The sequence below is a fragment of the Tachypleus tridentatus genome, chromosome 9 (assembly GCF_004210375.1).
Source record: "Tachypleus tridentatus isolate NWPU-2018 chromosome 9, ASM421037v1, whole genome shotgun sequence".
Taxonomy (NCBI): Eukaryota; Metazoa; Arthropoda; class Merostomata; order Xiphosura; family Limulidae; genus Tachypleus; species Tachypleus tridentatus.
In genome coordinates this window covers 143526385-143538976 of record NC_134833.1, presented here as the reverse complement: position 1 = coordinate 143538976, position 12592 = coordinate 143526385, and the positions used below count along the sequence as shown (strand labels likewise).

Below are 12592 nucleotides of genomic sequence, written 5' to 3'. Positions count from 1 at the left end.
TGGGAACAGCAACAGTGGGAAGCAAAACTATAAGCATTGGCCAAGCAAAGACCCAACGAAGCCTGGGAACTGAGATTTTTAAAGACAGTAAGGTAAGATTTTCTACAGGAAAATATGGTATAAGCACTTGTGAAGCTTGCTAAGTTGGCAGTTTCAGTACAAGATGCATGGCATACTTTATGTAAACAGGAGTCTAAATTAAAACCAATCACAAAATTGGAAGGACAAAAATGTGGTTTCAATATGATGTCACCCATCATTCAGCTGAAATAAAGGTAGAGAAAACTGAAGAAAATCAACTTCAATATTTGTTTGATGTTCCTTCATGTGTATAAATTAGTTCCAAGAACATTCCTTTTGATCTGCTATGAAAATTACAAGTTAAATATTATGTTAAAAGTTTTTTTTTTGTTTAAGTGAAATTATATTGTGAATTTGTTGTTAAAAGGTTTGTATTGTATTTGTATTTGTTGCACTATGTAGTACATGAATTTCCAAAGACTCTTTGTTAAAGAGTATTTTGTATATAACATTTGAAAGGCATTTTATAAACATATGAATAGAAACTGGTCACGAAAAAGATTTTTTTCCTTGTGTATAGTTGCAAGTTGACTGCAGTTTATGGTAAAGGTTAAAGGTAAACTACATATTAGTAAGTGCTTGCATCTTTTTTTTAAGAGTATTTTAAAATAATTATGTATGAATTTCTTTGTTAAAGGGTTGCAACATCTGCATTGTGTTTAACAGTTTACAGAAGTAAGAAGGTTACTGCATGTATAGATGTTACTAGTTTTAAAGTTAAGATTTAAATATATGCAATTAAAGACAAGCTTGAGGTACGAAAGAGGGTATGGCTGTGATGTATAAAGTATCTTGTATTTTCTACCTCTTTGTTTTAATATAGTATTATTTTCAATCTATCATTTATTTGAAGTTTTTATGTAACATATGATAAAGAAAGTTGGTTTCATTCCAGCTGCTTTTGTTCATTTGTACTTCTATTAATGTCACACCCATTCTGTCCAAGAAAGATATGTCTATAACACTGGATGTAAGCATTTCAAGGTTATGGCCTTCTCTATATTTGAATAAGATTTATTAATAGTGCTAGCCACTCCAAATAAATCTGGCATTACTTGTGAAGTAAAGAACATTAAAATTAAACAGTCTGGTAGATGATCTTGGCCAGATCGATTTGAATGAACAGTTATAACTCAGAACAACCAACTAATCCAACATACAAACCCTATATCATAAATCTTCAAAAACGTTTATCAGTAACTCTTGTTAAAACCTTTGAGTCAAACTGTGATTTCATAACTTAATTTAAAAATGATTTTACCTGACCACATGTGAGCTCCGTCGAAACCAAATGAGTACAAATCATCTCCAACTCCATTGCCACCCCACTTGGATCCTCCACCAGGGTAAGGTATGTAGCCAATTGTGCTGGCCCAACCTACCCGAAAATGAGGCTCTAGATGAGTAACCATTTCCATGTGGTCAACCATAGCTTCGAAATACCATTTCCTAAACATAGCAGAACTATCCACCTTGCCAACATAGATGTTTGGATGCATGCTGGTAAATAAAGAAACACATTTTTCAGTACAACTGGTGAATTGTTTTTTTAAAAAAAATTCATGATTATAAGCAAATAATTTGGTTTAAGAAAATAACTTTGCCGAAATTAATTTTCCAAATAAATATAAAAACATGAAAGAATATCCCAAATGAAATAGGGTTGATACGTATATTTCTAAAATACACACCAAAAAGAGGGAAATGTATAACATTAATTTTATTTTAATAAAAGTCAAAAAGTTATAATTTTCTTATACTGAAAATATATTTACAATAGGTACTTAACTTCCATCATAAAAATATATAATCTCATTCAGTGCTACCCTCTATATGCAAAATATTATTTTGCATGCCACAATACTTGTACTCCAATACTCTATAATTATCATGGTTAAACTACATCTTTTATGTAAATCATCATACAGTGACCTTCTTACAACAGGAGTGCAACTGTTATTTCATGTTAAGCAGTTCCATCATCAACATGTTTTGATTTTGCTCTCAACATGCCTGTTTTACTGGTGAAGGGTTGTTGAAAACAGTTTAAAGGCTTAATATTTTGTAAAAGATTGGCAGGTGAAAATGTTCTTGGATACAGAAGGCAGAACTAAACAAGATTAGATATATATGTTAGAAGAGATAATGTACCATATCAGATGTGTTACTGTTATGTGTATTTAAGAAATGTAAGTTTTCTCAACAAAGTAAAAACGTAAATTTCTCTATTTACAATTCAATGAAGTAGAACAACTTGCCAATCTTTTGCCAATCTATTAAGCCTCTAAACTGTTTTAAAAATTAATATACATAGACAGAGATTTCATTAAACCACAAAATGAAAAGTTCCAAGTATTTTACAACTTTTCCCAAACATGTTTTTGAAGCATTAGTGATAAGGGAGAGGTGAATGGTGGCAGAGGAGGAGATCAGTTTTAACATTAATACAACTAAATATTTATCTGGCCAAGTCTATTATCTTTTTTTAATGTTCTGCTTGGTCATTTTATACTATTGTATAACATACTTAAGTAGGCTAAACCTTCCTAAATAAACCACCCCTTATGGGACATTATTTTTATCAGTTAAATATATATAGCATAAGGAGAGAAAGAGTTTGAATGAAGATGTAAGTGGACCACAGAGGAGAGTTCACTCACTTAAGAGAACAAACCAATTACTCCCAATTGTGTAATCCCCACACGAATGAATAGCCTACCGAAACAAGACTCACCACCAACACTGTCACTTATCAACAAGCAGGATTTAGTAGGTGCCAAATATTTTTTCATTAACACCATACCTACCATATTTTTTTATAGTTTTTTTTACAAGTTGTGTTGCGTATGTAAATATGAATCCAAATTACGACCAACCAATAAATGTTGGTTCAGTATAATGTCATCCATTATTCAGGTAAAAAGAAAGGCAAATAAAGCAAACTTTAATATTTGTTTGATGTCCCTTCATGCTTATGAATTATGCAAAACTAAAGTAATAGCTGGTATCCCTCAACCCACCATGACATGAAGACAACAGACTGGCAAGGCAGCATAAATAATATAACATAGCATAATGTTCAGGGACAACAAGGGGCCTACTGGCCCATCTGGGCTGTTTCATCATCAAATCTAAACTATCAAATAATTAGATTAAAAAATAAACAGAATAAAATCAAATCTTAAAAACTAGTCCTTATTATTCATATAGTTATTAAGCTTTCTCTTAAACTCACTTAAATTTACTGCCTCCACAACATCTGAAGGTGGGCCATTCCAAAGGCCAACCACTTTGTTAGAAAAATTAAAAATGTCTCAACTAAAGACGGTCCTTATCTTACTTCAATTTATATTTGTGTCTCCTAGTCATACTATTCCTACTGTTAAGTTTGGAAAAAGATGATACATCAACACTACCAATTCCTTTTACAATCTTAAATACCTCAATCAGATCCCTTCTAACTTTCCTTAAGGGATAACAATTTTTGAACATTTTTAGTATCTTCTCATATAACAAATCCCCTATCCCAGACAACATTCTTGTAACCCTACTCCGAACCCTCTCTTACAATTCAATGTCCTTTCTAAGGTAAAGAGCCCAAGAATGAACACAATATTCCAAATGTAGCCTAACCAGTGACTTATACAATGAAATTATAACCTCTTTAAACCTGAATTCAACATTTCTGTAGATACAATCTAAACTTCTATCTTTCATAACTCTGTTAAAATTATTTCCATCAAAATTACAATTTAAATTATGATAACCTAGATGTGTTATCTTGCATTTACTATAATTAAAATCCATTTGCCATTTATTTGCCCAACTCACTAAATGCTTTCTGAAAATCTAGATACACCAAATTTACACTCTTACACTCTAAGCAGGGCCTGATGTAGCCATGTGGTTAGCAGGCTCAACTTATAACCTGAGAGTTACAGGTATGAATTCCCACCACACCAAACACACTCACCCTTTCATCCATAGGGGCATTATAATGTTACAGTCAGTCCTACTATTTGTTAGTAAAAGAAATGCCCAAGAACTGACAGTGGGCCTTCCCTCTAGTCTTACACTACTAAATTAGGGATGGCTGCATGGATATACATCATGCAGCTTTGTGCAAAAATTCAAAACAGACAAATACAGTAACCTTTTAAAAAAATATCAGAAGATTTGTAAGGCAAAATTGTTCCATGGTGAAACTATGTTGGCTACCAAATAAAATCAAAAATTTGTTAAATGACTTTACAAAACACCTTTTATCAAACTTTTCCCACAGCTGGTTTAAGACAAGTAAGCCTATAATTACAGTACACTTTTTTATTAACTCCCTTGAAAAGAAGAGTGACATCAGCTAACTTCCAATCCACTGAAACCTCCTCACTACTCAATAACTTAAAAAAAATAGTAGTAAGTGGCTCACATATCCAGTTCTTAATCTCCTTCAAATCCCTTGGGTAAATATTATCTGGCTCAGGACCTTTATCATTTTTTAAGCTTGCAAATGTTTTCTTAAGCGACTCAGAATTAATGCAGTCAACTCGTTTGACCTTGTCTCCATCTATCAACTGTTCAAGAGTACTGCTTAAATCTTCATTATAAAAACTGAAGAAAAAGGAAAAATATTATCTTGGCCATCTCATAATTATCAGATACCAGCTTTCCTTATCCTTCAAAGGTCCTACCCCTATTCTAACATTATGTTTACCCATAAAGTATTTAAAGAAATCCTTGCTGTTAATTTTTTACATTTTCAGTCCACCTTTTCTCATACATCATATTTGATGTCTGAATTTCCTGTTTCCAACCTTCTTCATCTTCTATAACCTTCAAAATCTCCTATCACACCAGTCAACTTAACTTTCTTAAAGTTGTGATATTGTTTTAAATTTATCTCTTATACCCTTTATGACACAACCTGTTGTTTTACACTTTCAGCTATCATTTTTTTCTATAAGGAATATAATTGACATAAATATCTAAAAATGTATCCTTAAAAATTTTCCTCATTAAATCAGTGTCTCCAACTAACTCAGTTGTCCAATTCACCACTGACAATTCTTGTAACATCCCTTCAAAATGAGTATTTACAGGCAAGATTTCTCAATATAATATTTGTACTTGTAAATATTTCTGTACTTTCAAAAAAAAAAATTCAATAGGTATTTTGGATCTTCTTTAAACATACTAAACTTTACATTTTCTTAAGAAAACTCCTGCATTAAAATTATTTCAGTGATTTCTAACATAACCAGTCTTACAGCAATTACAACAAACTCCCAATCCTATGAATCAAAGCAGGTATTTGAAGTACTATTTTATGCATTGAGACAGCCATTAAAAGAGCTTTAGAGTAATGGTTTTGTAATCCTTTGCATTTTATAAACACATTGTTTTTAATATTTTTGAATATTCATTTACTTACATATTATGATGTTTTCTTTTTTTATGCTGAATATGTATACAATTTTTACAGTTGCAAAAGAAAATGCTCACAGAACATATGTGAATACTTTTATACGTTCTGGATATTAAATATGAATGTTTTTTTCAACATAGCTTTTGAAGAACAAAAATATTAGTCTCACCTAGTTACGTGGTCAACAAGTTGAGTCTGTAGTAACAAATTCTTTCCTGGTAACAGATTGTCGCATATATTGTTCTGACTGCTACGTACTGCCACTCCATTACCCACACAAAGTGAACAAAGAACATCCAAGACCTACACGAATGTTACTTTTATGTTCAATCATTTCAATATATTATTTATACAAAATGGCAGTGGAGATGCGGGGAAATAATACACTAGAAATGTTAACAACAAAGTGAAGAACAATGTATTTTCTTTGCTTTTCAATATGTTATATATTAAAAATACTGAACAAGTTAACCTCTTCTTCACTGTGAAGGTTCAATTTCAAAAAATTACGAAAAGCAAAATAAAAATAATAGCAAACTATTAGTTATTAAAATACAATACACTTGCTACAGAGATTCTACCATGTCTGTATGAAACATAAAAACTACAAAGATAATGTAAATATTAATATAACATCCTATCTACTAAATTAACCTAAATACTGAAGAACTCTATACCAGTCTTTATAACTCAAATACTTATCAATCTTTCCATTAAACTCCATTAAATAAACTGCATTTACCACATTGAAGGCAATCCATTCCAAGAACCAACCATCTCCTGTTAGAAAAATGAGGCTGTCTTAGTTGGAGATGATTTCTATCCTGCCAAAATTTATACTGAGGTCTTCTAGTCTTACCATTCTCACCATTAAATACAAAGAAAGATAATGCAACACTATCAATTCACTTAATAATATTTGAAAAAAGATCCCTATCACAGACACCCTTTTTTGTCTGTAAGAAACACGCCTATCTCGAATATTTATAAAGATGGTTCTACAGTATCTTCAAGTAATTCAGTTGCCCAATTCACAACCCATGATTGTTATTTAAGCCTTATTATTAGTTATACCCATATGCAGAAAAACTTCATAAATTGATAACTTCCACTCAAATGTTCCCCTATCTCTACCAAATCAACTATTTCTATAATAGAAGTTAAAAATAAATCTAAAATAGTATAGTTTGTGGTAGGTTCTCTCATCAACTCTTGAAGGAAAACATCCTTAACGGTTTCTAAAAACATTTCTTCCTCATCATTTGACTTTAACATTTCCCAATCTCCCATAATTATAAGCTCATTAACAGTTAAATTGTTTATCTCCCTACAGAGCTGCTTGTTAATTTCATCAGCTTCATCTGGTGCTTTATAACAACTTCCAAGTAAAAGCCTTCTCTTCTTATAACTGCTAATGGAAACCCAATCAGATGTAACCTCACTACTATTTGCTTTCATATCCTCAACCTGAATAGGCCATAACTCATAATTTACAAAGTCACCTCCTCCTTTAGAATTTTATCCCTATTAATCAACCTATAACTGTATATTTCAAGGAAATTCCTATAATCCAAATTGCCTTTATTTATTTAGCCAGGCAAGCTTCAGTTATTCCTACTAAATCAGAATCCTCTGTTCTGATCAGTGCTTTAAAGTCAACAAATATATTTCTTATACTTCTAGCATTACAATAATAACAATGTAGTCTATCATTAAAACTATCTTTTCACCTTGTTACCACTCTTTACTTCTATTATTCAATACTCTATATGATAATCACTAGCTACATATACAGTATTCTGTATCATCCTTGTGATATACTGTAATCAATAGCTACATATTCAGTATTCTGTATCATCCTAATGATACACTGTAATCAATAGCTACATATTCAGTATTCTGTATCATCCTTGTGATACACTGTAATTACTGGCTACATATTCAGTATTCTGTATGATCATAGTGTATGATAATTAGCTATATATTAGTTGACTATGAAACTAGTGATATAATTTCTTTTTGTGTTTCTTCACATTACTAAAACCTATATTACTTCCAAGCTATATCAGTGGCCCAAAAGTTATTAGATAAATAATTTGTAATTATTTGCCAGTCCTTAACATACTACTAAACAAGTAAGCATCCTAGAAGATAAATGTAGTTGTTGACTAATTCCAAACTGAACTTACAAACTAAGATGACAAAACAAATTCAAGCATAAAACAACAGAATTTTATTTAACTTAAAATATAAACAAGTCTGAGTACAAAACAAGACCAATCTAGCTTACTTTTGGATCTCTTCCATGTTTTTCTAGTAGTGAGATAATGACTCTGATGTGTTCTTCTTTCATCATATTCAGAGCTTCTGGACTGTCAATCAACACACAGTGTAAGACATCCAGCATTCCTAGGTTAGAAAGTAAGGAAGATAAAATTCTCTGGTAAGTATTAACAATTTAAACATATTGAAAATATATAAATAAAAGACTATTTTATTGCAAGTTACAGCTTCTATGGGTATAATGTTTTGATTACTGGTGCAATCATTCTAAAATATACAAGTTTTAACATAATGTAAATACTAACACCTCTGTCACCATCCAAACTTGTGTAGTAAAGAATGATCACACAAGAGACAGAAACATCGTACCTGTTTCAAAAATGTATCTTCTATACTGTAATCACTGTGACTTGCAATAACATAATACTGATAATCAGTAAGCAAACTCAAAATGAAACTAAGTAAACTATATGTTTAGTCTGGTAAGTTCTCAAAAAATAATTATCCTATAAATATAATTCTCAGTCACATGATTATTACTTAAAAGGATGTTATGTTACAGTAGATACGTCAAATAAGTTCACTCACCTGTGCCTTCAGATGCCTGCTGGCTTCCTAACCTGCTGAATAACCAGTCTAATCTGTTTGCTTGAGCAAACTGGGCACAATTGGTGTGGTTTCCCTTAATAATGGCAGCTGGTTTAGAAAGGCAGCAATATTAAATATAATTTATCTAAAATAATATATTACATCTCACATTTCTTTCCTGTTTTAAAAAAATGAAATTATATTTTTGGTATTAGTATTACAAATATTAGTTTAAAATTACTTATCCAGTATTGATACTTGGATATTCATGCAAAGCTACACAAAGGTTACCTGTACAAGCTGTTCTCAATTTTGAACTGACAGACTAGAGAGGAAACAGCTAGTCAACAGCACCTATCACCAACTCTTGGGCTATTGTTATCAGATAGTGGAATTTGACCTTCATGTTTATAATGCACATAAGGTCTTAACGCAGGGGTTTCCAACTTAAGAGTGTCTGAGAGCCACAACTATATTCACGAGTCTAGTGGCAGGCAGCATTATATTTTTGTCAAATTAGGGCTTGTTGGTGTACTACATAATGCAAAATAAAGAGTAAATAGATCCATGTTAGGGTTAATTTATGTCCTTTCAACATAATAAAATGAATTACGACTGGGAAAGAAGTTAATCTGAATGTGACTTACTTTACGTTACATGATATTTGGATGGGCATATTTGTGAAAAAAAAGATTATTTCATTGTGAAAATAAAAGGAAAATGTAATTTAAACATGTTCACTTATGTAATAAATAAATGTAATGAAAAATGCTGCATATAAAAGAAACTAGAATAGCAAACATATCTATGATATTTAACATAGTAAGGACATAAAATTTTCATTGTAAACTTTGAAGTCACTCAACAGCATTGACCAAAGCAGGTATGTTGACATGGAGTTCTGTCTTTGCTAGTCTCAGGAGGTGAAGCAGAGAAAAATCCATAAGGTGACTTCTGTTGTGAGTCTTAATGAATTTCATCATGGAAAACACACTTTCTCATATCATATGCTTCCAAACATTGATGTCATTTTCTGTCCAAAGTACACAGATTTGGAAATCGATTTTTTAAAAGTAGTTTAAAGAAATCTGGTCCTTTTTCTTATTTGGTTTGCAGAAATGGATCAGCTTGCAAATCACATAATTCAAGTTGAACATCAGCTTGTTGATTTTCTATGTTAACACAAAAAGGATTATTGAACAGCTCTATCCTTTTTTTTAACATTTCAAATTCTTTTAATCTTCTGTTAAATGAATCTATGATATCTTCAATATTTACACAAAATTCTGAAAAATCAAGTGGCTTGTCACTTTTGAACTGTTCTGTTAATTGATGACAACTTGGAAAGTGAGCCAAATTGTTGTTTTCTAAACAAACTTTGAAAATTCTTAACTTATTTCAAAACCCATTAAATCTGATACCATCTGGTTTCTCCCCTGGAACTTCAGGTTGAGATCGTTAAGGTGAGTAGTGATGTCTGTGAGAAAAGCCAGTTGTTTTAAAAAATCCCTACTTTTGAGCTTTTCTTCCAATTGTGTTGTATCTGATGAAACGAACTGATCAAGGAACCCAGGCATTTCTTTCCTTATTTCAAAGAATCATTCAAGACACTTTTCAGCACTGAGTCACCTAACATGGTTGTAAAGAACCGAATCCTCATATTCTACCTCAATATCCTCCAGAAACTGCTTCAGCTGCTGATATAAAAGAGCTTTGTTTCCTCCTCTTATCACGTTAATAACTTTAACAAGTTTAAAAACTTCGTTTTGTTTCACTAATTTCCCACACAAAACTCCTTGATGAATAACACAATGAATTGTTGGATAAGTTACTTCATTTTCCCTAAGAAAACCAACAAAACTTAATTTTTTCCAATCATCACAGGTGCGCCATCTGTTACTATTGCTGAACACTTATTGAAACCACTGATTTTATCAACTGAAATTTTCACTGCCTTGAAGATATCCTTACCTTTTGTGGTCCAACTAAGAGCACATACATTCAATAGTTCCTCTTTCATTCAAAAATATCCATAAATAATGCATACAAATATTAACAGCTGACTTACATCTGCTTAATCAGTACTTTCGTCAAGACAAAGCAAGAAATAATTACTTTTTCAACTAATCCAACAAATGAGTTTTCTAATTGTTCTCCCATATCAGTGACACTTCTTGGTTTAGTTGGAACGTGGCACTGATTCAAATTTATCACCAATTTTGGTATCCCCAAGTACCTTTTCCATTTCAACAGCACATTTCTTTACTAAACTGCCATCAATAAAAAGTTTCTTTGCTCTTGCAAGTTCAAGAGAAACGATGTATGAAGCACTCAAAGCAGATGTCTGGCTTTCTGACAACTTGCTAAACATACTCGTTTGTTGTTTTAATTTCTTGCTGAAATCCACAATCTGAACTTTGAGTTTCTTCATATTTTTTATACTTTTCTTCATGCATTGTTGAATAATGTCTTTTCACATTAAATTCTTTGGGCACTGATATAATTTACATACAAACCAAACACTGCAACTTACCATTATTGTTTGTAATTAAATAATCAAGTTCCCAATGTTCCTGGTACACACTATTTTCACTGTCAATCTTATGTTTCTTAAAAATTTTGCTCATGTTTATATTTACCATGGAACTGAACAGTGATGATTTACAACACGTCAACCTGCACAATAGCAAATGAACAGACTGGCAACAGCCACCAGCCAAGCGAGTTCACTTTGTTTAGCAGAGGGGAGGGAGTATATAGCTAAGTGAGTCCATTTTGTCTAGCAGGGGGAATGATGGTATAATATGCCGAGGTGTAAGTGATATAATTTAAAAGCTATTACTATCAAGTTATTAATGTAAAATTAAAGACATAAATAATAAACATATAGGTGCACACAAAATAAATTTTAAAATTTCATTAGTAATTGTCAGATGGAGCTTTCATACATTTTACCTCACAAGTCAAAATTTTTCATTTCTTCACTACAAAAAAATATTATAAAAGTGGGTTATTTTTCAATAGACCATTGTGGGCCACATAAAACCATGCCACAGGCTGCCTTTTGGAAATCCCTGTCCTAATGCATGGAACATGATTTTGTAGCAACATAATACACACCATAAACCATCAAATTCACCATGTTCAGTCAAGTAATATTACTTGTATGTGACTTAAAACAAGTGACTTAGATTATTATAGTAAAGTATAGGATAATTACATGAAAAATCTTATACAGTTCTAAAATTTGAAAAAATCTTTAAACATTTCTTAAAATCCTCTTTAGTAATCTCCTTTCAAGATTATTCCAATTTGGAAACTTCACTTCGGGCCTTATGCTAACAAAGGAATCAGTACAGAAGCTAAAATATTATCCAAAAATAAACTGGAACAGTGCTTCTCAACAAGATGAATGGTTCACTCCTGATTTAATGAGATCAGAACCAAGGTTAATGAGTGTTATCAATTATACAACAAATTTAAAAACAAAAAAAGTCATTAGTTATTATTATTTATTCTAGTTGTAGTTTATAATTCCATTTATTTTATGTTGTAGATTCTAATTATAGTTTAGTGTATATTTAACTCTTAAAAAAATTTGTATTTTAATATACACATTTTTATCTTTTCTAGAACTGGAGTGAATGAGCTATTGTAAATAACTTACAGGGGGAATGACACTGAAAAAGGGAACACTGGATGAGAAAAACTGGTAAGAAAGAATCAACTAAAATATCTGTATTTGTAATAGCAAGCGTTTTAAAGAAACCCATTTCCAGTTAAACATACCTAATAGTTGGTACAGATAACCAGATATTGCTTCCCAGAGTTGGCAACTCTCCTCTCCAACTAGAGCAACAAAATATCCTTGAGATGTGATTATGTTGATTTTATCAATTGTCTCCAGTATAAGATTTAAGATGCCCTATATGAAAGAATTGTATGTATACATTAAGCCTTACAAGAAAAACAACAACACAAAACATAGTTTTGAATGTACATTAATGAACTATATCCATTCAAAGACATGGTCCAATCCAAGATAAATGGAATAAGAAATATTTATGTAACTGTTTGCTCATAATTAAACACAAAGCTGCAAAATGGACTATCTATGCAGCACTCACCACAGCTATGAAAATCCGTTTTTGTTGCATAATAGGTCTTTAAACTTACTGTTGTGTCAATACAAGACAAAAACACACTGAATACTAGTTA

General features: G+C 31.4%; 1 protein-coding gene across 11 annotated transcripts in view; it reads right to left on the bottom strand.

The window, feature by feature from the left end:
* Positions 1-12592, bottom strand: part of LOC143226567 (ryanodine receptor-like) — a 250771-nt gene that overhangs the window by 162902 nt on the left and 75277 nt on the right. For all 11 annotated transcript variants that reach the window (XM_076457710.1, XM_076457700.1, XM_076457702.1 and 8 more), the window contains 5 exons: positions 12164-12299; positions 8375-8482; positions 7794-7912; positions 5673-5806; positions 1343-1581 (listed from right to left, as the gene is read on the bottom strand). In XM_076457710.1, the coding sequence (XP_076313825.1) occupies positions 1343-1581; positions 5673-5806; positions 7794-7912; positions 8375-8482; positions 12164-12299 (736 nt within the window). The remainder of the gene's footprint in view (positions 1-1342; positions 1582-5672; positions 5807-7793; positions 7913-8374; positions 8483-12163; positions 12300-12592) is intronic.